Genomic DNA, 27,915 nt, shown 5'->3' on the forward strand with positions numbered 1-27,915 from the left:
ATCTTCAGCACTCTTTACCAGCAGCAAGCACACAGATGCCGTCCTGGAACCCACGGCCCTACTTGTTCACTTCAGATCCAGTCAGCTACATTTTGTTCTGATTCCAGGCTAGCCAGAAGACATATTTATCTTTTAAAACACTCCTATGAGCTTTTCAATCCTGTGAAGCCCAGGGCTAATTTATTAACTGACCAGTGTACACCCCTTCCCTCTGTGGCAGGATGGTATGACCCGTTGGCAGATAGTGCAGTCTACTACTGATTTTATTTTATTTTTTTGATGGATCGGAAAGAGATGTAATTCATTGAAATTATCTTTTTATTTTGTAAAAAGTGTTTAAAGAATTAAAATGATATTGCACTGACATTGAAAATGTACATAAAGTGTTTTGTAAAATAAGCCATTAAAACAGATGTATTTGAACTGTAAAAAAAAAAATGCGAAAAATACTGTAGTTGTATATGGTGTGGTGAAACTGTTGATCTGTAACTAATATCCACGCAACACATTCAATACAACAGATGCAATTAAGGCATTCAGTTGATGGGTTGGTTTTCTGTGTGTGTGTGTGTGTGTGTGTGTGTGTGTGTGTGTGTGTGTGTGTGTGTGTGTGTGTGCTTGCAGTTGTCGTGTGCGTGTGTGTGTGTGCTTGCAGTTGTCGTGTGTGTGTACACGTACGCGCGTGCGGAAACCCCATCCCTCCACTTTTAGTCCGTGTCACTTTCTGCCGAACAGACGAGCTAGCAGCTGTGGTGGTCGGAACAGAACAGTTACTTCCCAGAAACAAAGTCTCACAGCGTGTTGTTATTTATGCCTGACCCCCAAAAACGACAGACATTGTTTATGTCCTAAATGGCAACCTATTCCTTACATTGGGCCCTGGGCAAAAGTAGTGCACTGTATAGTAAATAGGGAGCCATTTGGGACGAAGACGGGACTGAACTTCACTGTGAAGCATCTATTTCCAACTGAAGAAGTTTGTCTGCTTTGTACTCCTCCATATAGATCATATCATTCGTATTCATTATTGAGCCGAAAAAGGTCACATGATACGGATAAGTTCCTCAACATTTCGTGGACCTCGGTGTTCGTTGTATAGATGCTGTAAGTGTCTCTGTCAGTCAGACAGCTCGGTCTCCGCGTCAGTTTGTTGTTTTTGTTGAAAACCACGGGATGCGACTGTGCATTTCCTCTCCGTGCTGTGTGGTTCTTGAGCAAACAAAAACCTGTCCTTCTGACTCCACTAACACAGGATATGATGTATTCCATTTCCTCTCAACGGGTGTCTTCTCTTCAAACGGGGTCTCAGAGAAAAGCAGATCATCACAGCTATCGACAGAGAATCCTTCTGCGAGTCTAGACGTTGTCTATTGTTGGGCCACTTTACTTTTCTTTGTTGTGCAGTGTGTTATGAAACAGATGTATCCTCCCCAAGGGGCCCTTTTGAGAGGACACGTAGGGTTAGACGGGTAGATAGGCGGAGGTCTCTTTTTCTGACTCGTCACTGACATGCTGTCTGTCTACCTGAACAAGGATGAGTAACTGGATGACATGATGGCCTCCTTGAACAATTCAACCACCCAATTCTCCAAGTGAGTTCACCTGAAATGGAATATGAGCCTCAACGTAATCTTATGTGAATACTTAGATGTCTGAAAGTTAAGTACATAGCGGGACTTATCTTGCGTGCTTGTGTGTACCTAAAGTCTCGTCTGTCACTTCCAGCATGACGTTGGACCTACCTCATTACGTCCTCATCGGGGTGTGTCTGCTCACCGTCCTGGTTTTCATAGTGCTGGGGACTCTGTGGCTCAAAAAGTAAGACGGCTCACCTCAATGGGTTTGTGAGAAATGTTCTGTATTCTAAATGTTCTGTATTCTACTCTTCGATTAAACATTGTAGTTTGAAGTTACGTGAGCCTCTGTCAGCTAGTACTGTTGGGGCGCGGAGAAAAGAAAAGCTGTAGATACTGTATAAGAGGAGCTTCAGAAGGAGCCAAGCACCATCTCCCAACAGCTGCAAATTAACAACCTTAAGCAATTTTGGAATTTAAATTAATAAGTGGGGTTAGACAAAAAAAAAGTAAAAGAATTGAAATCATCTTGGAAAATGGTGAACTATATATATATTTCCATTGATCGTTAATTCTCTATTGACCTCTAGTCCTCTGCGTTGTGTATTATCTTAAATTATTCATACACTCCCCCCTAGACCATTTAATATATATATACACACAGTGGGGAGAACAAGTATTTGATACACTGCCGATTTTGCAGGTTTTCCTACTTACAAAGCATGTAGAGGTCTGTAATTTTTATCATAGGTACACTTCAACTGTAAGAGACTGAATCTAAAACAAAAATGCAGAAAAACACATTGTATTATTTTTAAGTCATTCATTTGCATTTTATTGCATGACATAAGTATTTGATCACCTACCAACCAGTAAGAATTCTGGCTCTCACAGACCTGTTAGTTTTTCTTTAAGAATCCCTCCTGTTCTCCACTCATCACCTGTATTAACTGCACCTGTTTGAACTCGTTACCTGTATAAAAGACACCTGTCCACACACTCAATCAAACAGACTCCAACCTCCCCACAATGGCCAAGACCAGAGAGCTGTGTATGGACATCAGGGTTAAAATTGTAGACCTGCACAAGGCTGGGATGGGCTACAGGACAATAGGCAAGCAGCTTGTTGAGAAGGCAACAACTGTTGGCGCAATTATTAGAAAATGGAAGAAGTTCAAGATGACAGTCAATCACCCTCGGTCTGGGGCTCCTTGCAAGATCTCACCTCGTGGGGCATCAATGATCATGAGGGATCAGCCCAGAACTACACGGCAGGACCTGGTCAATGACCTGAAGAGAGCTGGGACCACAGTCTCAAAGAAAACCATTAGTAACACACTAACACTTTTCTGCAAAGAGGACAGGACGACTGCACCGTATTGAGGGGAGGATGGATGGGGCCATGTATCGCGAGATCTTGGCCAACAACCTCCTTCCCTCAGTAAGAGCATTGAAGATGGGTAGTGGCTGGGTTTTCTAGCATGACAACGACCCGAAACACACAGCCAGGGCAACTAAGGATTGGCTCCGTAAGAAGCATCTCAAGGTCCTGGAGTGGGCTAACCAGTCTCCAAACCTGAATCCAATAGAAAATCTTTGGAGGGAGCTGAAAGTCCGTATTGCCCAGCGACAGCCCCGAAACCTTAAGGATCTGGAGAAGGTCTGTATGGAGGAGTGGGCCAAAATCCCTGCTGCAGTGTGTGCAAACCTGGTCAAGAACTACAGGAAATGTATGATCTCTGTAATTGCAAACAAAGGTTTCTGTACCAAATATTAAGTTCTGCTTTTCTGATGTATCAAATACTTATCTCATGCAATAAAATGCAAATGAATTACTTAAAAATCATACAATCTGATTATCTGGATGTTTGTTTTAAGATCCCGTCTTTCACAGTTGAAGTGTACTACCTGTGATAAAAATTACAGACCTCTACATGCTTTGTAAGTAGGAAAACCTGCAAAATCGGCAGTGTATCAAATACTTGTTCTTCCCACTGTATAAACTTCAAAAGTATTTTTTAGAAAGAATGAACAGTCTAAAAAACATTAAGTAAGCATAAAATCATTTACATTAAATACCTTGCATTTCTATAAAACACAAAGGGTATATTTTACTTGCCGTTTGCAATAATTGATTTCACACAAAGTTATAGAAAAGGTATTAACAGGTGGGATACCACATCTGAGAGAGTTCATTACAGCACCGAGGACTGTTACCACGGGCACCTTGACCACAATCACGAGGCTTGAAGACGATTATGATCCCTCCCACACCAATGACACCCACAAGCACTGGTTACAGTAAGAAGGTTCCTCTTGAGCGGACAGCTTGATGAAAACAGTCAATATCCAGGTCCCCAAGAAAGTAGACCTCTCTGTTTACATCACACACACTATCAAGCATTTCACACATATTATTTAGATACTGACTGTTAGCACTTGGTGGCCTATATAGCGAGTGAACCTGCAACCACAACACTTCAATAACACTTGACATAAGATCTTCTCTAAGTATTACAGGGATATGGCTCTGAATATATATATACAGCAACACCTCCCCCATAAGCATTTGTGTCTCTTCTGTAGATGTTACATCCTTGTATTTCTACTGCTGAATCATCAAATGAATTATCTGAGTCTCAGAAAGCCTTCGGTAATTTTTCAAACCCCTTGATTTCTTTCCACATTTTGTTATGTTAGTCTTACTGCAAAGTTGATTAATCATTCCCCCCCCCCTCATCAATATACACACAATACCCCTAATGACAACAAAAAAAACATGTTTTTAGAGATTTTTGCTAATTTATTAAAAATAAAAACTGAAATATCAGATTTACTCAGTACTTTGTTGAAGCACCTTTGGCAGTGATTACAGCCATTAGTCTTCTTGGGTATGACGCTACAAGCTTGGCACACCTGTATTTGGGGAATTTCTCCCATTCTTCTCTGCAGATCCTCTCAAGCTCTGTCAGGTTGCTGCACAGGTCTCTCCAGAGATGTTGAATCGGGTTTAAGTCCGGGCTCTGGCTGGGCCACTCAAGGACATTCAGAGACTTGTCCCGAAGCCCTTCCTGCATTGTCTTGGCTGGGTGCTTAGGGTCGTTGTCCTGTTGGAAGGTGAACAGTCATCCCAGTCTGAGGTCCTGAGTGCTCTGGAGCAGGTTTCCTTTAAGGATCTCTCTGTACTCTGCTACGATCATCTTTGCCTTGATCCTGACAAGTCTCCCTGTCGCTGCCACTGAAAAACATCCCCACAGCATGTTGCTGCCACCACCATGCTTCACCATAGGGATGGTGCCAGGTTTCCTCCAGATGTGATGCTTGGCCAAAGAGTTCAATCTTGGTTTCATCAGACTAGAGAATCTTGTTTCTCATGGTCTGAGAGTATTTTAGTGTCTTTTGGCAAACTCCAAGTGGGCTGTGTTGCCTTTTACGCAAGAGTGGCTTGTGTCTGGCCACTCTACCATAAAGGCCTGATTGGTGGAATGCTGCAGAGATGTTTGTCCTTCTGGAAGTTTCTGTCATCTTCACATGGGAACTCCACAGCTCTGTCTGAGTGACCATTGGGTTCTATGTCACCTCCCTGACCGAGGCCCTCAGTTTGGCCGGTCGGGCCAGCTCTAGGAAGAGTCTTTTTTTTTAAGTAAAAAAAGAAAGGGGGATCAGCTTTAATATTGCAGAAATATTGTTGCTTCCATCAATGTAATTGTCTGCATTATTTCCAATCCCCCATATATATATTTTTTTTTTGGGGGGGGGTATACAGTGGGGCAAAAAAGTATTTAGTCAGCCACCAATTGTGCAAGTTCTCCCACTTAAAAAGATGAGAGAGGCCTGTAATTTTCATCATAGGCACACTTCAACTATGACAGACAAAATGAGGGGAAAAAAATCCAGAAATTCACATTGTAGGAATTTTAATGAATTTATTTGCAAATTATGGTGGAAAATAAGTATTTGGTCACCTACAAACAAGCAAGATTTCTAGTCCTTCCTCTATTTCTGATGTCCATCCAGTTTGATTTGTAACTGTGCTATTTCGCAATATTTCTGAACCTATATGCATTTTACAGACCCCTGTATGTTTTACATTGGTTATCTTGTTATTAGTCCCACCCTTCATCTCCATTCAACCCCTCCCATCTATCTCTCAATACCATCCAGTCCCTTCATCTCCATTCAACCCCTCCCATCTATATCTCAACACCATCCAGTCCCACCCTTCATCTCCATTCAACCCCTCCCATCTATCTCTCAACACCATCCAGTCCCTTCATCTCCATTCAACCCCTCCCATCTCTCTCAACACCATCCAGTCCCTTCACCTCCATTCAACCCCTCCCGTCTATATCTCAATACCATCCAGTCCCTTCATCTCCATTCAACCCCTCCCATCTATATCTCAACACCATCCAGTCCCTTCATCTCCATTCAACCCCTCCGTCTATCTCAACACCATCCAGTCCCTTCATCTCCATTCAACCCCTCCCATCTATCTCTCAACACCATCCAGTCCCACCCTTCATCTCCATTCAACCCCTCCCTTCTATCTCTCAACACCATCCAGTCCCACCCTTCATCTCCATTCAACCCCTCCCTTCTATCTCTCAACACCATCCAGTCCCTTCATCTCCATTCAACCCCTCCCATCTATATCTTAACACCATCCAGTCCCTTCATCTCCATTCAACCCCTCCCATCTATCTCTCAACACCATCCAGTCCCACCCTTCATCTCCATTCAACCCCTCCCTTCTATCTCTCAACACCATCCAGTCCCACCCTTCATCTCCATTCAACCCCTCCCTTCTATCTCTCAACACCATCCAGTCCCTTCATCTCCATTCAACCCCTCCCATCTATATCTTAACACCATCCAGTCCCTTCATCTCCATTCAACCCCTCCCATCTATCTCTCAACACCATCCAGTCCCTTCATCTTCATTCAACCCCTCCCATCTATCTCTCAACACCATCCAGTCCCTTCATCTCCATTCAACCCCTCCCATCTATCTCTCAACACCATCCAGTCCCACCCTTCATCTCCATTCAACCCCTCCCTTCTATCTCTCAACACCATCCAGTCCCACCCTTCATCTCCATTCAACCCCTCCCTTCTATCTCTCAACACCATCCAGTCCCTTCATCTCCATTCAACCCCTCCCATCTATCTCTCAACACCATCCAGTCCCTTAATCTCCATTCAACCCCTCCCATCTCTCTCAACACCATCCAGTCCCTTCATCTCCATTCAACCCCTCCCATCTATATCTCAACACCATCCAGTCCCTTCATCTCCATTCAACCCCTCCCATCTATCTCTCAACACCATCCAGTCCCACCCTTTATCTCCATTCAACCCCTCCCATCTATATCTCAATACCATCCAGTCCCTTCATCTCCATTCAACCCCTCCCATCTATATCTCAACACCATCCAGTCCCTTCATCTCCATTCAACCCCTCCCATCTATCTCTCAACACCATCCAGTCCCACCCTTCATCTCCATTCAACCCCTCCCATCTATATCTCAATACCATCCAGTCCCTTCATCTCCATTCAACCCCTCCCATCTATCTCTCAACACCATCCAGTCCCTTCACCTCCATTCAACCCCTCCCATCTATATCTCAATACCATCCAGTCCCTTCATCTCCATTCAACCCCTCCCATCTATATCTCAACACCATCCAGTCCCTTCATCTCCATTCAACCCCTCCCATCTATCTCTCAACACCATCCAGTCCCACCCTTCATCTCCATTCAACCCCTCCCATCTATCTCTCAACACCATCCAGTCCCTTCACCTCCATTCAACCCCTCCCATCTATCTCTCAACACCATCCAGTCCCTTCATCTCCATTCAACCCCTCCCATCTATCTCTCAACACCATCCAGTCCCACCCTTCATCTCCATTCAACCCCTCCCATCTATCTCTCAACACCATCCAGTCCCTTCATCTCCATTCAACCCCTCCCATCTATCTCTCAACACCATCCAGTCCCTTCATCTCCATTCAACCCCTCCCATCTATCTCTCAACACCATCCAGTCCCTTCATCTCCATTCAACCCCTCCCTTCAACTGTTTCTATTCACCATATATTGTTCAACTGTGATGTGATGCTTCACAAAAGTACTGAACCTTTCTATTCTCATAACCACTACAGATTGTAAATTAAATAAACATTTTTGCTAAAATATGTATTATATTATTGATTGACTATGGCTTTTCACATCACCCAGTATTGCTGTCTGCAGCATTAGTTCTAAGCAAGTGTTGCAATTCTTCAGCCATTCCTGGACCTGTGACCAAAAACGAGCTACATATGGACAATACCAAAATAAATGATCTAATGACTGTCTCCTCACAGCAAAATCTGCAGAGCTGGGAAGACTGTATCCCCCATATATATAACATTATATTGATTTGCAAGACGTTTGTATAATAATTTAAATTGAGAAAGTTGAAGTTTTGAATCCGACGTTGTTTTGCCATGGAAACGGGTACATCTCAAATCTCTTCCCAACTATTTATATGGCACAGCTGCCATATAAATATGGGTTCGTAGTGTGTGTGCTGTGGGGGTGAAGCTATGAACCCATATTTATATGGCACAGCTGCCCATTTTTTTGGTCCTTAATTGGTATATGTTTTTATTCACCACAATTGTCTTTAACCATGTATGTTCTTTGGTAATGGTAATACAGCAATTGGTTGGTTGTAATTTTGGGTAGAGTAGACATCTAGGAAGTGTCTTGGTGGTTTCAAACTTCTTCCATTTAAGAATGATGGAGTCCACTTGGGGACCTTCAATGCTGCAGATATTTTTTTCAGTCCTGTCCTCCACCTCAATCTTCCTGTGGTCCATCTTCAATTTCTCAGAGATAATTTCCCTCACTTTGTCCTCAGACTCCGTCCAGGTCTCATGTGGAGATTCTGCAATTCCGTCCACAACCACGTTGTTCTACCTTGATTGTCCCTCGAGATAATCAAATGTATCAGTCATTGTAATCCTGGATTCACACACACACACACACACACACACACACACACACACACACACACACACACACACACAACTGATGTCCTCTCTCAAATGACTTAAAGATTGCAGTCATCTTGCCGTTCTCCTGTTTAAACTCATCGAGCTGGCCCTGGGAGAACTGCAAACTGTTCTTCAGGTCCTGGACCTCTCTGGTTAAGTCGGCCATTCTTTTATTAGTTGACTCCACCAGTATTTGGACAAAACACTTGAAGCTATTTTCTTGTTGTTGTAACAACTGCTTCTAGGTCTCTTTTTGTTCGTTTAAAAGATCATTCCCCTGTGATAGAGAGACACCACTGTCCTCAACGATACTCCCACCGGCATTGGTCTTTGTCATGGTAGTTGGTGTAACGGATGTGAAACGGCTAGCTTAGTTAGCGGTGTGCGCTAAATAGCGTTTCAATCGGTTACGTCACTTGCTCTGAGACCTTGAAGTAGTATTTCCCCTTGCTCTGCAAGGGCCGCGGCTCTTGTGGAGCGATGGGTAACGATGCTTCGTGGATGACTGTTGTTGATGTGTGCAGAGGGTCCCTGGTTCGCGCCCCGGTATGGGCGAGGGGACGGTTTAAAAGTCGTACTGTTACATTGGCAACGTACAGTACCAGTCAAAGTTTTGGACACACCTACTCATTAAGAGGTTTTTCTTTATGTTTACTATTTTCTACATTGTAGAATAATAGTGAAGACATCAACACTATGAAATAACACGTATGGAGTCATGTAGTAACCAAAAAAAAAGTTCCCCGGTAGGCTGTCATTTTAAATAACTGACTTGCCTCGTTAAATTAAAGTCACCTGGAAGAAATTTCAGTTAACAGGTGTGCTTTGTTATAAGTTAATTTGGGGGATTTCTTTGCTTTCACAATGTCTTTGGGCCAAACAGTTGTGTTGTGACAAGGTAGACAGAAGATAGCCCTATTCCGTAAAAGGCCAACTCCATATTATGGCAAGAACAGCTCAAATAAGCAAAAATAAATGACAGTCCATCATTACTTTAAGACATGAAGGTCAGTCAATCTGGAAAGTTTCAAGAACTTCTAAAGTTTCTTCAAGTGCCATCACAAAAACCATCAAGCACTATGATGAAACTGGCTCTCATGAGGACCACCACAGGAAAGGAAGAACCAGAGTTCCCTCTGCGGAAGAGGATAAGTTCATTAGTGTTCCCAGCCTCAAAAATTTAAGCCCAAATAAATGCTTCACAGAGATCAAGTAACAGACACATCTCAACATCAACTGTTCAGAGGAGACTGTGTGAATCAGGCCTTCATGGTCGAATTGCTGCAAAGAAACCACTACTAAAGGACACCAATGAGAAGAAGAGACTTGCTTGGGCCAAGAAAAACGAGCAATGGACATTAGACCGGTGGAAATCTGTCCTTTGGTTTGATGAGTCCAAATTTGAGATTTTTGGTTCCAACCGCCATGTCTTTGTGAGACGCAGAGTAGGTGAACCGATAATCTCTGCATGTGTAGTTCCCACCGTGAAGCATGGAGGAGGTGTGAAGTAGGTGGAGGTGCTTTGCTGGTGACACTGTCAGGATTTTATTCAAGGCACACTTAACCAGCATCTCTACCACAGTATTCTGCAGCGATACGCCATCCCATCTGGTTAGCGCTACTATCATTTGTTTTTCAACAATGACCCAAAACACCTCCAGGCTGTGTAAGGGCTATTTGTCCAAGAAGGAGAGTGATGGGGTGCTGCATCAGATGACCTGGCCTCCACAATCACTCGACCTCAAACCAACTGAGATGGTTTGGGATGAGTTGGACCACAGAGTGAAGAAATGCAGCCAAGCACCAAGCCAGTGCTCATCATATGTGGGAACTCCTTCAAGACAGTTGGAAAAGCATTCCAGGTGAAGCTGGTTGAGAGAATGCACCAGTCTCCTGTGGACAGGTAAATGAAGACCAAATGTTTTCCCACTCTGTTTGGAGTCAAACAAGGCAACATGCTCTTCCCAACTTTGTTTGTCCTTTTTTTGTAAATGACTTGGCCCAGCAAATCAAGCCTTCTAACCTAGGAGTTCAATCAGATGACACGACTTGGGGATACTATTATACACAGATGAAAAAGTTATCCTTCCAGCCTTGAGAAAGGAACTCGATATTTAAGGAAGCAGATCTACCACACATATATTTAGAAAGAAATTACGATGTTAACATGATCGAACACAACTTAAAACTAAGCTACAAAGACAAATGGTCAACGGACATAATGGCTAAAAACCAAAACTCAGAACCTCCAACCAGATCAGAAATGGCTACGATCAGAACCTCATGTCACCTTTCACCTTGTGTGCCCTGTTGAGAACTGTGCATGACCGAGTGAGAACTGTGCATGACCGAGTGAGAACTGTGCATACTGTGCATGACTGAGTAAAAACCAAGACATGAGGTCGAAGGAATTGTCCGTAGAGGTCCGAGACAGGATTTTGTCGAGGCACAGATCTGGGGAAGGGGGGTACCAAAACATGTCTGCAGCATTAAAGGTCCCCAAGAACACAGTGGCCTCTACCATTCTTAAATGGAAGAAGTTTGGAACCACAAAGACTCTTCCTAGAGCTGGCCGCCCAGCCAAACTGAGCAATTGGGGTAGAAGGGCCTTGGTCTGGGAGGTGACCAAGAATCTGAGGCCTTTATGGTAGAGGGGCCAGACTAAAGTCACATAAAGACTCTCAGACCATGAGAAACAAGATTGAAAACTTTGGCCTGAATGCCAAGTGTCAGGTCTGGAGGAAACCTGGCACCATCCCTACGGCGAAGCATGGTGGTGGCAGCATCATGGGACTGGGAGACTCGTCAGGATTGAGGGAAAGATGAACAGAGCAAAGTACAGAGATCCTTTATGAAAACCTGCTCCAGAGCGCTCAGGACCTCAGACTGGGACGAAGGTTCACCTTCCAATAGGATAACGACTCTAAACACACAGCCAAGAAACTCACTAAATACAGGTGCCACGCTTGTAGCGTCATACCCAAGAAGACTCAAAGCTGAAATCGCTGCCAAAGGTGCTTTAACAAAGTACTGAGTAAAGTGTCTGAATACTTATGTAAATGGTTTTCATGCACATAAAAATTAAAATTAAATAAAAAAAACATTTTGCTTTGTAATTATGGGGTATTGTGATGTCATTATGGGATATTGTGAGGTCATTATGGGGTATTGTGAGGTCATTATGGGGTATTGTGAGGTCATTATGGTGTATTGTGAGGTCATTATGGGATATTGTGTGTAGATTGATGAGGGGGGGGAAACTATTTAATACATTTTAGAATAATGGTGTAACGTAACAAAATGTGGAAAAAGTCAAGAGGTCTGAATACTTTCCTAAATGCACTGCACTATATAGTATATTTTCTGTGTTAGCCATTCCCATATGGACCGTCTATACACAGAACATCCTCACTTCTGGCTGTTGTCAGGTATCGTTCCTTGGAGAGGACCATTCGGGACCTGCGAGGAGGAAGGCCTCTGGGAAATGTACTTTCCACTCCAGACTCCCCGGTCCTCTCTCCTGCTTCCCCGAGCCCGTACCCCGTCACCTTGACAGAGAAGCTGGGGAAAGAGGACCCTGAGGAGCAGATGTCACTACAGAGAAACAAGAACAGGTCTGTCACGAACAGACTGCTTTGGAGGCCACCGCAACCGGTATGCATACATTTGCTACACACACACCCGCGCATAGGACTATACACACACACACACACACACACACACACACACACACGGGATCTACAGACAGTGTGTATGGGGGATGTACAGTAGGTAATAACCATATTGTATATCAGAGGAGGCTGGTGGGAGGAGCTATAGGAGGACGGGCTCATTGTAATGGAAGAAATGGAATGTAATCAAACACATGAAAACCAGGTTTTACTCAGTTCCATTAATTCCATTCCGTTCATTACAATGAGCCCATCCTCCTCTAGCTCCCCCCCCACACACACACCAGCCTCCACTGTTGTACACAGTTTTTAAAGTACACAGAGTTGAGTAAGTCTATAAACAGTATAACAACCACAGGCGTGTGATTATCCCCAGGGTCCCCGCTTCACCAAGGCAGACCTCAGTCTGCTGCAGCTCCTCAAGGCAGGAAAGGAGGGAGTCTTCTACAAGGCCAGGATGACACGGGGAACCTGCAAGGGACACGGCATGTTCACCTGCAAGATCACCAAAGAGGGTACAGTAGGCTCACGTTGTGGGTGTGGTAACTAGTGATGGCTTAGATTTGTACCATTTCACACATGTACTTGTGTGTATAAATAAGCGTGTGTGAATTGGAGAAAAAAAACAAAAAAAACATTTGCATGTTCCAACTCTTCTAGAGGCCCCCTCGGAGAGTGGGGCCAAGGTCTGTATAAGGAATAGCGTGTTATTTGGGATGTACACAAAGAGCCAAGGGCTTTACGCTGAGCTTTTACAAGCCTAAGTTGAGAAATGTAGAGACATTTTAGGGGCACAATGAAAGATATTTGAGGTATTAAAGCTAAAAATCCTTAATTCTTCTAGGCGTACGTACTGGTGCTCCTAAATATACATTCTAGGTCACACAGCAAAAATCCATATCTACCCGGATTGATTTGATATTGTTTTTGTTGTTGTCATGATTTAAATGACTATTGTGCTGTTGTTGCTGTTAGAAACACTAAGGTTCCTAAGACAAACCCACTCTTTATTCCTAAGAGAAATTAATAGTTTTTAATAAGCAGGATTTCTTTCATGATTTTGTTTTATTTTGACTGGAGTAAGATTGAGTTTATCCCTGATGTGGAAACTGCCTGGAAATGATTTCATGATGTGTTTTTTTTCTTCTCCAAATAGTAAACAAACATGCCCCATTCCACAGGTTCAGGGTTAAAGGGCGGGTTAATCCATGGTTTTCTCCAAATAGTAAACAAACATGCCCCATTCCACAGGTTCAGGGTTAAAGGGCGGGATAATCCATGGTTTTCTCCAAATAGTAAACAAACACGCCCCATTCCACAGGTTCAGGGTTAAAGGGCGGGTTCAGTCCTTAGATCAGAGAGAACCTGCAGGTCCTTAGATCAGAGAGAACCTGCAGGTCCTTAGATCAGAGAGAACCTGCAGGTCCTTAGATCAGAGAGAACCTGCAGGTCCTGAGATCAGAGAGAACCTGCAGGTCCTGATCTTCTTGATCCCTGCTTCTGTATTAGATCTGTCAGCTGATTTCATAGCTGAACCACTTACATCTCTGTTCAATCTAACCCTGGAATGTAATGAAATTCCAAAGATCTGGAAATCCACTTTTGTCCTACCACTTTTAAAAGGGTGAGATCCAACTCTTTTAAATAAGTATAGGCCAATCTCAAAGCTGTCACCACTGGAGAAAATACTTGAAACTGTTGTTAGTGAACATCAAAAATAGTTTTTTATATACTAACTCTATGTTATCAATGTACCAATCGGGCTTCAGGAAGAAGCATAGCACAATTACAGCAGCCATGAAGGTTTTAAATGATATCACTGAAGCCCTTGACAAAAAAAAACAGCACTGTGTCTCACTCACTTTTGATATAGTTGATCATGCTATACTGAGACAGAGATTGTCGAGCTTAGGTCTTTCGGAGAATGAAGTTGCATGGTTTGCTAACTACCTGTCTGATAGAACTCAGTGCACTCAATTTGATGGGCTCATGTCTGTTCAATTGTCTGTTTGTAATGGTGTGCCCCAGGGCTCTGGACTTGGTCCCCTCTTATTCATTTTATATAAATCATTTTGACAATAATTTGCTAAATGCGCAACTTCACTTTTATGCTGATGATACTGTAATTTATTGTTGTGCCTGGTCTCTCTCAAAAGCTTTCCAGAACATGCAAACTGCTTTTAATACTGTTCAACATAGCTTATACTCAATACTGACAAAACTAAACTAATGGTGTTTTCTAAAGCAAGAAATAGACCTCTGAACCTTTCACCTATTACTACCTGTCAGGGCAAGGAGATTGAGGCTGTAACCTCATATAAATATCTTGGAATTTTAAATTGATGACGGCTTCTCTTTAAATTGCATATTCAACAATTTACAAAAAAATTTAAGCTGAAGTTGGGATTTTATTTTAGGAATAAGGCCTGTTTTTCTTTTGAAGCCAGAAGGAGGCTAGTATCAGCTACATTTATGCCTTTACTAGACTATGGGGATATTTTATATGTGAATGCTTCCAATCAGTGTTTGAGGTCAATTGAAACCCTTTACCATGGCACTTTGAGATGTATTTTAAACTGCAAAACCCTTACGCACCACTGCACTTTGTATACTAGGGTTGTCTGGTCTTCTCTAGTCTCTCGTAGGCTCAGTCACTGGTATACTTTTATTTACAAAGCCTTTTTTGGGTTTACTACCTTTTTATTGTTCAGAAATGTGGTGGGTCGTCTCTTCGTTTGCTGGACTTTATCCTGCTAACTGTTCCAAATGTCCCAACTGAATTTGGTAAAAGGGCTTTTATGTCCTCTGTGCCATCTTCTTGGAACGCCTTACAAAATACTTTTAAAGTGGAAGAACTTGTCCCGATTGGTGTTTTTAAATCACTGATGAAGGATTTTGAGGCTGATTCCCTGACCTGTCAATGTTTTTAAATCACTGATGAAGAATTGAGGCTGATTCCCTGACCTGTCAATGTTTTTAAATCACTGATGAAGGATTTTGAGGCTGATTCCCTGACCTATCAATGTTTTTAAATCACTGATGAAGGATTTTGAGGCTGATTCCCTGACCTGTCAATGTTTTTAAATCACTGATGAAGGGTTTTGAGGCTGATTCCCTGACCTGTCAATGTTTTTAAATCACTGATGAAGGATTTTGAGGCTGATTCCCTGACCTGTCAATGTTTTTAAATCACTGATGAAGGATTTTGAGGCTGATTCCCTGACCTATCAATGTTTTTAAATCACTGATGAAGGATGTTGAGGCTGATTCCCTGACCTGTCAATGTTTTTAAATAGCTGTTTTATGATTTGGTTTTTACTAGATTACCTGTAGTTTTTCATGTTGTCTGTAATTGTGTAATGACTTGGTGCTGCCTATCTTGGCCAGGACGCTCTTGAAAAAGATATTTAAAATCTCAATGAGCCTTTCCTGATTAAATAAATATGCGAGTGAAACCCAGAGAGTTCAATCTGGTTTTCACTAATAGCATCCATTTTGTCCTGCAGGTGTGACCCCTAAGCGTATGGAGATGGAGGTATCCATTATGAGGAAGCTGGTGCACCACAAGAACATTCTCCAGCTGCTGGACTGGAACACCACCGAGGGTAAGAACAGACAGCACCTCCATCTGCTGGACTGGAACACCACCGAGGGTAAGAACAGACAGCACCTCCATCTGCTGGACTGGAACACCACCGAGGGTAAGAACAGACAGCACCTCCATCTGCTGGACTGGAGAACCACTGAGGGTAAGAACAGACAGCACCTCCATCTGCTGGACTGGAGAACCACTTAGGGTAAGAACAGACAGCACCTCCATCTGCTGGACTGGAACACCACCGAGGGTAAGAACAGACAGCACCTCCATCTGCTGGACTGGAACACCACCGAGGGTAAGAACAGACAGCACCTCCATCTGCTGGACTGGAGAACCACCGAGGGTAAGAACAGACAGCACCTCCATCTGCTGGACTAGAGAACCACTGAGGGTCAGGAGGGAAAACTAGCTGAACTTCAGGGCTGCGTGCCAAACGTCACCCTACTTTTATAGTGTGCTATATTTGACCACTCTTGCTGACTGCATTATTTACATTGTCTCCATATAGAATAGAAAAAGAGTGCCACCTTATCTATAATATATTACCTACAACTACTACAAGCTGAATTCCAGTGTGTGTGTCCTCCCAGAACCCTATGTGTTGATCATGGAGTTTGTGAGCTACGGAACCCTGCGGCGCTTCCTTCAGACCCACAAAGACAATCTGACCTCTGACCCTGAGCTACAGAGCTTGCTCACCATCGCGTCCTATCACATCGCACTGGCCATGGAACACCTCCGATCCAAAATGGTACCCAGTTTCCTCCTCCTCCCACTCATTCCTTATGACACCAAACTGCCACTGGCATTAACTGCTCTTGGACCAGTCAGTCAGTCAGAAACTGTTCTGGGGTCTGTGTTCCAGGTGGTGCACTGTGACCTATGACTAGTTCTTACAACAATAAACCCTTACACACAGCTACAGAACATCATGATAGACACAGTACAGTCAGAAAATAGTACTGTTCTGGGATCTGTCCTTACACACAGTGTTACATACCGTTCAGGTGACAGTAACTGTTCTGGGATCTGTCCTGATAGATGGTGTTACATACCGTTCAGGTGACAGTAACTGTTCTGGGATCTGTCCTTATAGATGGTGTTACATACCGTTCAGGTGACAGTAACTGTTCTGGGATCTGTCCTTATAGATGGTGTTACATACCATTCAGGTGACAGTAACTGTTTCGGGATCTTGTGTTTCAGGTGGTGCACTGTGACCTGGCCCTCAGGAACATCATGGTGAGCAGGTTTCCCTGGGATAATGGTGTTCATAGTTCAGGTGACAGTAGACTTGTTCATGGGATCCGCCTTACAGATGGTGCATTAAATACCATTCAGGTCAGACACACACACCCTCAACACACACACACACACACACACACACACACACACACAGGGTTCAGTCACACACGCACACACACACACACACACAGGGTTCAGTCACACACGCCCACATAAACACACACACACACGGGGTTCAGTCACACACGCCCACACGAACACACACGCACACACGGGGTTCAGTCACACACGCCCACATAAACACACACACACACGGGGTTCAGTCACACACGCCCACATAAACACACACACACACACACAGGGTGCAGTCACACACACACACACACACACACACGGGGTTCAGTCACACACGCACACACGAACACACACACACACACACGGGGTTCAGTCACACACGCCCACACGAACACACACACACACACGGGGTTCAGTCACACATGCCCACATGAACACACACACACACACACACACACACACACACACACACACACACACACACACACACACACACACACACACACACACAGGCAGAAACATGAAACACCTACGTTGCCCTACTAAGTAAAAAGGCAGTAACTGATCATAGCGTGGAACTGAGGAAAAAAATAGTTTTTATTCACCTTGGTTTCACAGTAACTTTATCCAGTTACTGGCTAACATGGGCTAAACCCCCAGTTACTGCTAACATGGGCTAAACCCCCAGTTACTGCTAACATGGGCTAAACCCCCAGTTACTGGCTAACATGGGCTAAACCCCCAGTTACTGGCTAACATGGGCTAAACCCCCAGTTACTGCTAACATGGGCTAACCCCCAGTTACTGCTAACATTGGCTAAACCCCAGTTACTGGCTAACATGGGCTAAACCCCCAGTTACTGCTAACATGGGCTAATCCCCAGTTACTGGCTAACATGGGCTAACCCCCAGTTACTGCTGGACATGGGCTTAACCCCCAGTTACTGCTGGACATGGGCTAAACCCCCAGTTACTGCTAACATGGGCTAAACCCCCAGTTACTGCTAACATGGGCTAAACCCCCAGTTACTGGCTAACATGGGCTAAACCCCCAGTTACTGGCTAACATGGGCTAAACCCCCAGTTACTGGCTAACATGGGCTAAACCCCCAGTTACTGGCTAACATGGGCTAAACCCCCAGTTACTGCTAACATGGGCTAACCCCCAGTTACTGCTGGACATGGGCTAACCCCCAGTTACTGCTAACATAAACCCCAGTTACTGCTAACATGGGCTAAACCCCCAGTTACTGGCTAACATGGGCTAAACCCCAGTTACTGGCTAACATGGGCTAAACCCCAGTTACTGCTAACATGGGCTAACCCCAGTTACTGCTAACATGGGCTAACCCCAGTTACTGCTAACATGGGCTAACCCCCAGTTACTGCTAACATGGGCTAACCCCCAGTTACTGCTAACATGGGCTTAACCCCCAGTTACTGCTAACATGGGCTTAACCCCCAGTTACTGCTAACATGGGCTTAACCCCAGTTACTGCTAACATGGGCTTAACCCCCAGTTACTGGCTAACATGGGCTAACCCCCAGTTACTGGCTAACCCCCAGTTACTGGCTAACATGGGCTAACCCCCAGTTACTGGCTAACATGGGCTTAACCCCCAGTTACTGGCTAACATGGGCTTAACCCCCAGTTACTGGCTAACATGGGCTTAACCCCCAGTTACTGGCTAACATGGGCTTAACCCCCAGTTACTGGCTAACATGGGCTTAACCCCCAGTTACTGGCTAACATGGGCTAAACCCCCAGTTACTGGCTAACATGGGCTAAACCCCCAGTTACTGGCTAACATGGGCTAAACCCCCAGTTACTGGCTAACATGGGCTAACCCCCAGTTACTGCTAACATGGGCTAAACCCCCAGTTACTGCTAACATGGGCTAAACCCCCAGTTACTGCTAACATGGGCTAACCCCCAGTTACTGCTAACATGGGCTAACCCCCAGTTACTGCTAACATGGGCTAACCCCCAGTTACTGCTAACATGGGCTAACCCCCAGTTACTGCTAACATGGGCTAACCCCCAGTTACTGCTAACATGGGCTAACCCCCAGTTACTGCTAACATGGGCTAACCCCCAGTTACTGCTAACATGGGCTAACCCCCAGTTACTGCTAACATGGGCTAACCCCCAGTTACTGCTAACATGGGCTTAACCCCCAGTTACTGGCTAACATGAGCTAATCCCCAGTTACTGCTAACATGGGCTAACCCCCAGTTACTGCTAACATGGGCTTAACCCCCAGTTACTGCTAACATGGGCTTAACCCCCAGTTACTGCTAACATGGGCTTAACCCCCAGTTACTGCTAACATGGGCTTAACCCCCAGTTACTGCTAACATGGGCTTAACCCCCAGTTACTGCTAACATGGGCTTAACCCCCAGTTACTGCTAACATGAGCTAATCCCCAGTTACTGCTAACATGAGCTAATCCCCAGTTACTGCTAACATGGGCCCCATTTTCTCCTGAACACAATAGAGGCAGGATACTTGTCCACATGATTAAGCATGTATTTAATATAGCAACCCAAATGAGCATTTACTGCCTTTTAGCTTGGTAGGGCAGTACGGCTCAGATGACTCTACTGTAGCAAATTCATGGTAGGGGTGGGGGGGTTAGACTTAATCTTAATCTGTGATAATGGTCTCAGTGTGAGTTTTAAAGGGTGACTGTTTCCAATGTGTGGTTATGTGTATAGGAACGTGTGCCCCTACGCTGGTACCCCCCCGAGTACTTCAGAATCAACTATTACAGCTTCAAGGGGGACGTGTGGGCATTTGGCATCGTGCTGTGGGAGATACAGACGTTTGGTGAGTTTCGTGCTCATAAACAATGGAAATAAAACAATGTCTAACATCATTTACAAGCCTGTATAGTTGGCTACCCAGTGTCCATAAGAATGACAGGCCTGATATTTTGGATTTATCTAACCTTTTATATTATTTACCCAGATAAGTAAATAAGAAACTAATTCTAAATTCAATGTAATTATAACACCTTGGACATAACAAGGAAGGATAAGTAATCCTTCTCACCCCCTTAAGATTTAGATGCACTATTGTAAAGTGACTGTTCTACTGGATGTCATAAGGTGAATGCACCAATTTGTAAGTCGCTCTGGATAAGAGCGTCTGCTAAATGACTTAAATGTAAATGTAATAACACAGTGGGTATTTGTGGTTCCCAGGCACCTTACCATACCATGACTTGGAGACACCGGAGGCCGTCGTCTATCACATCTGTGCCGGTCTCAAGAACAAAGACCCCGAGGGCTGCAGGCCAGAGATGTAAGTGGCCGCGACATCACCGATACCGTATCACAGACTGCATCACAACCGGCTGGTGATTGGGAGTGCCACAGGGCGGCGCATCATTGGCCCAGCGTCGTCCGGGTTTGGCCGGTGTAGGCCGTCATTGTAAATAAGAATTTGTTCTTAACTGACTTTGCCGCGTTAAATTAAATAAGTAAACATATTTGATAGTGTTGTGGGTACAACAGCGACGGGGTCATGTTCAGTAGGGCACAAAACAAAACTGTGTTCTTATTGGACAAGTTTAGGTAGGACCTCTATTTAACCCTAACCCTTATTGTACACGTTTAGGTAGGACTTCTATTTAACCCTAACCCTTATTGTACACGTTTAGGTAGGACCTCTATTTAACCCTAACCCTTATTGGACAAATTTAGGTAGGACCTCTATTTAACCCTTATTGTACTAGTTTAGGTAGGACCTCTATTTAACCCTAACCCTTATTGGACACGTTTAGGTAGGACCTCTATTTAACCCTAACCCTTATTGGACAAATTTAGGTAGGACCTCTATTTAACCCTTATTGTACAAGATTAGGTAGGACCTCTATTTAACCCTAACCCTTATTGGACAAATTTAGGTAGGACCTCTATTTAACCCTTATTGTACACGTTTAGGTAGGACCTCTATTTAACCCTAACCCTTATTGTACACGTTTAGGTAGGACCTCTTTATTTAACCCTAACCCTTATTGGACAAATTTAGGTAGGACCTCTATTTAACCCTAACCCTTATTGTACAAGTTCTGGTAGGACCTCTTTATTTAACCCTAACCCTTATTGTACACGTTTAGGTAGGACCTCTTTACTTAACCCTAACCCTTATTGTACAAGTTCTGGTAGGACCTCTATTTAACCCTAACCCTTATTGTACACGTTTAGGTAGGACCTCTTTACTTAACCCTAACCCTTATTGGACAAATGTAGGTAGGACCTCTATTTAACCCTTATTGTACACGTTTAGGTAGGACCTCTATTTAACCCTAACCCTTATTGGACAAATTTAGGTAGGACCTCTATTTAACCCTTATTGTACAAGATTAGGTAGGACCTCTATTTAACCCTAACCCTTATTGGACAAATTTAGGTAGGACCTCTATTTAACCCTTATTGTACACGTTTAGGTAGGACCTCTATTTAACCCTAACCCTTATTGTACACGTTTAGGTAGGACCTCTTTATTTAACCCTAACCCTTATTGGACAAATTTAGGTAGGACCTCTATTTAACCCTAACCCTTATTGTACAAGTTCTGGTAGGACCTCCTTATTTAACCCTAACCCTTATTGTACACGTTTAGGTAGGACCTCTTTACTTAACCCTAATTGTACAAGTTCTGGTAGGACCTCTATTTAACCCTAACCCTTATTGTACACGTTTAGGTAGGACCTCTTTACTTAACCCTAACCCTTATTGGACAAATGTAGGTAGGACCTCTATTTAACCCTTATTGTACACGTTTAGGTAGGACCTCTATTTAACCCTAACCCTTATTGGACAAATTTAGGTAGGACTCTATTTAACCCTTATTGTACAAGATTAGGTAGGACCTCTATTTAACCCTAACCCTTATTGGACAAATTTAGGTAGGACCTCTATTTAACCCTTATTGTACACGTTTAGGTAGGACCTCTATTTAACCCTAACCCTTATTGTACACGTTTAGGTAGGACCTCTTTATTTAACCCTAACCCTTATTGGACAAATTTAGGTAGGACCTCTATTTAACCCTAACCCTTATTGTACAAGTTCTGGTAGGACCTCTTTATTTAACCCTAACCCTTATTGTACATGTTTAGGTAGGACCTCTTTACTTAACCCTAACCCTTATTGTACAAGTTCTGGTAGGACCTCTATTTAACCCTAACCCTTATTGTACACATTTAGGTAGGACCTCTTTACTTAACCCTAACCCTTATTGGACAAATTCTGGTAGGACCTCTTTATTTAACACTTATTGTACAAGTTCTGGTAGGACCTCTTTATTTAACCCTAACCCTTATTGTACAAATTCTGGTAGGACCTCTTTATTTAAAATAATGTCTCCTTCCTGAACACAACCCCTCTGTGGAATACTGGATGAAGCCTTGAGGTTGAATATATTCTAGGGCTTCGTCAGAAATGGCTCCCTATTCACTACATTTGACCAGGGCCCATAGGGGTGCACTATATAGTGAACAGGGTGTCATTTGGGATGCGAACAAGCTCTCTCTCTCACTCACTCTCTCTCTCCCTCACTCTCTCTCTCTGTCTCTCACTTTTTCTCTCTCTCTCTCTCTCTCTCTCTCTCTCTCTACTTCTCCCTCTCTCTCGCTCTTTCTCTCTCCCTCTCTCGATCTCTCTCCTCTCTCCCTCTCTACTTCTCCCTCTCTCTACTTCTCCCTCTCTACTTCTCCCTCTCTACTTCTCCCTCCCTCTCTCTCTCTTCCCCCTCTCGATCTCCTTCTCCCTCGATCTCTCTCCTTCTCTCTCTCTCTGTTTCTCTCCCTCTCTCTCTCTTTCTCTCTCCCCCTCTCTCTCTCTCAGACTGCAGTTAATGAGAAACTGCTGGATGGAACCCTACACTTCCAGGCCCTCCTTCTCAGACATAGTGAGAATCGTGGAGGACATCATGGAGAATGATTCAGTAAGCCACCTTCCATCCACCTCTTCCTCTCCTTCTGTGGAGTTCTATGACAGTTAAACCCACAAGCAATACAATCTTCTAGCCTTTTGGATTCGTCTATAGCACCTTTTTTGAGTCGAGTTCACTGTCCAAAAAAAATGTTTTTAAACATGATTTAAAAAAAAAAAACGTTAGCCTAATGTAACCTATTCAAAACACTACTGTAGTAATGAGGTCTGTGCAGTAGGCTATAGGCCCAACACATTATCACCACATATTGGCTTTGATTGAATTGCCCTGCCAATGCATTGTTGTTCTTCTGAAACCATTTTAACGGTTATGATCACACCGGTAATCAGCTGTTGTATTATTACTGGTGAGGCACCGCTTAGTGAACATTTAAATCACTAGCTTTATATTTTACTGGGCTGATGGTGCCTGCATCTGATGGTCGGTCTCAGCGGAGGGAGGGAGGGAGGGAGGGAGGGAGCAGCAGACTGAGGGGTCAGTCTCAGCGGAGGGAGAGAGCAGTAGACTGAGGGTCAGTCTCAGAGGTAGAGAGAGAGCAGCAGACTGAGGGTCAGTCTCAGTGGAGGGAGGGAGCAGTAGACTGAGGGTCAGTCTCAGAGGTAGAGAGAGCAGCAGACTGAGGGTCAGTCTCAGCGGAGGGAGGGAGCAGTAGACTGAGGGTCAGTCTCAGCGGAGGGAGAGAGCAGTAGACTGAGGGTCAGTCTCAGAGGTAGAGAGAGAGCAGCAGACTGAGGGTCAGTCTCAGTGGAGGGAGAGAGCAGCAGATTGAGGGTCAGTCTCAGTGGAGGGAGAGAGCAGCAGACTGAGGGTCAGTCTCAGCGGAGGGAGAGAGAGAGCAGTAGACTGAGGGTCAGTCTCAGAGGAGGAAGAGAGAGAGCAACAGACTGAGGGTCAGTCTCAGCGGAGGGAGAGAGCAGCAGACTGAGGGGTCAGTCTCAGCGGAGGGAGGGAGAGAGCAGCTGACTGAGGGGTCAGTCTCAGCGGAGGGAGGGAGAGAGCAGCAGACTGATGGTCAGTCTCGGCGGAGGGAGGGAGAGAGCAGCAGACTGAGGGTCAGTCTCAGCGGAGGGAGGGAGAGAGCAGACTGAGGGTCAGTCTCAGCGGAGGGAGAGAGCAGCAGACTGAGGGTCAGTCTCAGCAGAGGGAGAGAGAGAGCAGACTGAGGGTCAGTCTCAGCGGAGGGAGGGAGAGAGCAGCAGACTGAGGGTCAGTCTCAGCGGAGGGAGGGAGGGAGCAGCAGACTGAGGGTCAGTCTCAGCGGAGCGAGAGAGAGAGCAGTAGACTGAGGGTCAGTCTCAGAGGAGGTAGAGAGAGAGCAGCAGACTGAGGGTCAGTCTCAGTGGAGGGAGAGAGCAGCAGACTGAGGGTCAGTCTCAGTGGAGGGAGAGAGCAGCAGACTGAGGGTCAGTCTCAGCGGAGGGAGAGAGCAGCAGACTGAGGGTCAGTCTCAGCGGAGGGAGAGAGAGAGCAGTAGACTGAGGGTCAGTCTCAGCGGAGGGAGGGAGAGAGAGAGCAGCAGACTGAGGGTCAGTCTCAGCGGAGGGAGAGAGCAGCAGACTGAGGGTCAGTCTCAGCGGAGGGAGAGAGCAGTAGACTGAGGGTCAGTCTCAGCGGAGGGAGAGAGCAGCAGACTGAGGGTCAGTCTCAGCGGAGGGAGGGAGAGAGCAGACTGAGGGTCAGTCTCAGTGGAGGGAGAGAGCAGCAGACTGAGGGTCAGTCTCAGCGGAGGGAGAGAGAGAGCAGCAGACTGAGGGTCAGTCTCAGCGGAGGGAGGGAGAGAGCAGACTGAGGGTCAGTCTCAGTGGAGGGAGAGAGCAGCAGACTGAGGGTCAGTCTCAGCGGAGGGAGAGAGAGAGCAGCAGACTGAGGGTCAGTCTCAGCGGAGGGAGAGAGCAGCAGACTGAGGGTCAGTCTCAACGGAGAGAGGGAGAGAGCAGCAGACTGAGGGGTCCGCATCTCAACATCTCTCCTCCACTGACACTGACCAATAAAGGGACACCGTCTTCAGGAAGTTTGCGAAACTCGAGTCGCACTGCATTATTTTTTTGCCTCGTGCAGAAATTCATGAACAGAGAAAGTGAAATATTCTTCACTGTAAAAAAAGACTCAAGCCGTTAGTAACAACAAGACAAGCCTGTCGATACACTTTGCGACTCATTTATTGCAGCTGCAGTGCTTGTTTTAGAGTGGAAATAGGAAGAACGCTCATTTTATGGCTTATAAAAGTGTTGACAGTGCCGAGTAAAAAGGTAAAACATGAAGTCACTCATAAAAACAGCAGCTGTTTGCTGTATTCGTTGACATTTAATAAAAACAAATGCCGCCTTTATTTAACTAAGCAAGTCAGTTAAGAACAAATTCTTATTTTCAATGACGGCTTAGGAACAGTGTGTTAACTGCCTTGTTCAGGGGCAGAACGACAGATTTTTACCTTGTCAGCTCTGGGATTCAATTCGGCGACCTTTCGGTTACTAGTCCAACGCTCTAACCACTAGGCTACCTGCCTCCTCTAACCACTAGGCTACCTACCTCCTCTAACCACTAGGCTACCTACCTCCTCTAACCACTAGGCTACCTACCTCCTCTAACCACTAGGCTACCTGCCTCCTCTAACCACTAGGCTACCTGCCTCCTCTAACCACTAGGCTACCTACCTCCTCTAACCACTAGGCTACCTACCTCCTCTAACCACTAGGCTACCTACCTCCTCTAACCACTAGGCTACCTACCTCCTCTAACCACTAGGCTACCTGCCTCCTCTAACCACTAGGCTACCTACCTCCTCTAACCACTAGGCTACCTACCTCCTCTAACCACTAGGCTACCTACCTCCTCTAACCACTAGGCTACCTGCCTCTAACCACTAGGCTACCTGCCTCCTCTAACCACTAGGCTACCTGCCTCCTCTAACCACTAGGCTACCTGCCTCCTCTAACCACTAGGCTACCTGCCTCCTCTAACCACTAGGCTACCTGCCTCCTCTAACCACTAGGCTACCTGCCTCTCTAACCACTAGGCTACCTGCCTCCTCTAACCACTAGGCTACCTGCCTCCTCTAACCACTAGGCTACCTGCCTCCTCTAACCACTAGGCTACCTGCCTCCTCTAACCACTAGACTACCTGCCTCCTCTAACCACTAGACTACCTGCCTCCTCTAACCACTAGACTACCTGGTTTTAGAAGTTTTGAAATCTCACAGTATCAACTTTGCTGTAGCTTTCTTTTACTCGTGCTGCGTTACTGCAGACACGGTAATCTGAGCCTTCCGATTGGCCAGTGGTAGGTCCATAGTGCACTTGATTTGCTCCCCCTGGGAATGCAGTTTGTAACTACCCGGCGCGCAAGGCAGCTGAAACGGCTGCAACTACCGTCAAAAGATAGGAACACAAGGCTTATCGTTGGGGTTTTACAGAAATGTTTCAACGGTTGGTGACTACTGGTCTATAGGATTCTAGTTCAATGGTTGAACCTTTCACCTCTCTCTCTCTGATCGAATAGAATAGTGTGGTTAATCTCTCTGATCATGTGGTCCATCCCAATAGAATAGTGTGGTTAATCTCTCTGATCATGTGGTCCATCCCAATAGAATAGTGTGGTTAATCTCTCTGATCATGTGGTCCATCCCAATAGAATAGTGTAGTTAATCTCTCTGATCATGTGGTCCATCCCAATAGAATAGTGTAGTTAATCTCTCTGATCATGTGGTCCATCCCAATAGAATAGTGTGGTTAATCTCTCTGATCATGTGGTCCATCCCAATAGAATAGTGTGGTTAATCTCTCTGATCATGTGGTCCATCCCAATAGAATAGTGTAGTTAATCTCCTCGCCTCTTTACCTTCATCTGAAATGAAAAAAGATGGACTGACTATAGACAGTAAAACTTCCTGTAGGCATCCTGCGGGTTACACCTGTCCTGTGACTTTAGAACCACAGCAGGGGCCCCCACAGGAGAAGTCCCACAGCAGTAGCATGATCCAGATGCATAGACCGGTTTGCGTAGAGCTTCTTTTTATTGAAGTGAACATCCCTTTGTAGGATTACGTGGATGTGGAGAACCCAAGACTTCTGGATTACGTGGATGTGGAGAACCCAAGACTTCTGGAAACGGGAGAGACGGACAGCCACGACTCAAAAAGCGTCAAACAGTAGTACATCTCGACGCTGACAACTCAGCTTTGAGATGATGCTGTATCTCAACTGAACATATTCGATACCTGGAATTGATAATGAAGTCAACAATGTGAAGCTACTATCTCGTGGTCATTTCAAATCATTTGAAATTAGATATTTTGTTAATTATACATTTTCTAAAATGGCGCTACTGCCACTTATGTAAATAACCTGTAAGAAGTAATAATGACTTGTGTAATATTTCAGGAAATACATTTTTTATTCATTACAACAACAACAAAAAGTGTTGTTTAATCATAACAGTGATTTATTGGCTGGGTCATCTTGGACCAAGGAGTATTAGCACTCAATGTCTGCATCCAAAAGGGAACACTATTCCCTATATAGTGCACTACTTTTGACCAGAGCCCTATGGGGTAAGTAGTGCATTATATAGGGAATAGGGTGCCATTTTGGGAAGTGCACAATGACAAAAGTGGAAGTTCTTGTTGAGCAGCTTTGTACTCTTAACTGCACAATGAATTTCCCTGTTGGGATAATAAAGTCTGAATTCAACAACCAATTGGGACTGGTCTCTTTTAATACCGTTGTAAATGCAATGTAGA

At 44.7% G+C, this 27,915-nt stretch overlaps 1 protein-coding gene and 1 long non-coding RNA gene across 2 annotated transcripts; one reads left to right on the forward strand and one right to left on the reverse strand.

Moving 5' to 3' along the window:
• Positions 1 to 895: 895 nt before the first annotated feature.
• On the forward strand, positions 896 to 27,825 carry si:ch211-167j9.5 (fibroblast growth factor receptor homolog 1). The gene is made up of 11 exons (XM_052468687.1): positions 896 to 1,592; positions 1,726 to 1,818; positions 12,050 to 12,275; positions 12,669 to 12,807; positions 15,799 to 15,897; positions 16,481 to 16,641; positions 17,097 to 17,231; positions 19,930 to 20,041; positions 20,419 to 20,518; positions 23,068 to 23,167; positions 27,215 to 27,825. The coding sequence occupies exons 1-11, from the start codon at positions 1,552 to 1,554 to the stop codon at positions 27,326 to 27,328; spliced, it is 1,320 nt and encodes a 439-aa protein (XP_052324647.1). The 5' UTR covers positions 896 to 1,551; the 3' UTR covers positions 27,329 to 27,825.
• Positions 15,798 to 16,466, reverse strand: LOC127908877 (uncharacterized). Its single transcript, XR_008068869.1, has 3 exons — positions 16,251 to 16,466; positions 15,963 to 16,202; positions 15,798 to 15,914 (listed from the first exon to the last, which is right to left on the reverse strand). It is a non-coding gene; the product is annotated as an uncharacterized LOC127908877 (long non-coding RNA).
• Positions 27,826 to 27,915: the final 90 nt, after the last annotated feature.

Source organism: Oncorhynchus keta, chromosome 18 (assembly GCF_023373465.1).
Source record: "Oncorhynchus keta strain PuntledgeMale-10-30-2019 chromosome 18, Oket_V2, whole genome shotgun sequence".
Taxonomy (NCBI): domain Eukaryota; kingdom Metazoa; phylum Chordata; class Actinopteri; order Salmoniformes; family Salmonidae; genus Oncorhynchus; species Oncorhynchus keta.

Coding starts and splice junctions, on each gene's coding strand:
- si:ch211-167j9.5 (XM_052468687.1), top strand. CDS start 1,552: ATGATGGCCTCCTTGAACAATTCAACCACCCAATTCTCCAA. Junction 15,898..16,480: donor GGACTGGAACACCACCGAGG/GTAAGAACAGAC, acceptor GTGTCCTCCCAG/AACCCTATGTGTTGATCATG. Junction 20,042..20,418: donor GTGGGAGATACAGACGTTTG/GTGAGTTTCGTG, acceptor TGTGGTTCCCAG/GCACCTTACCATACCATGAC.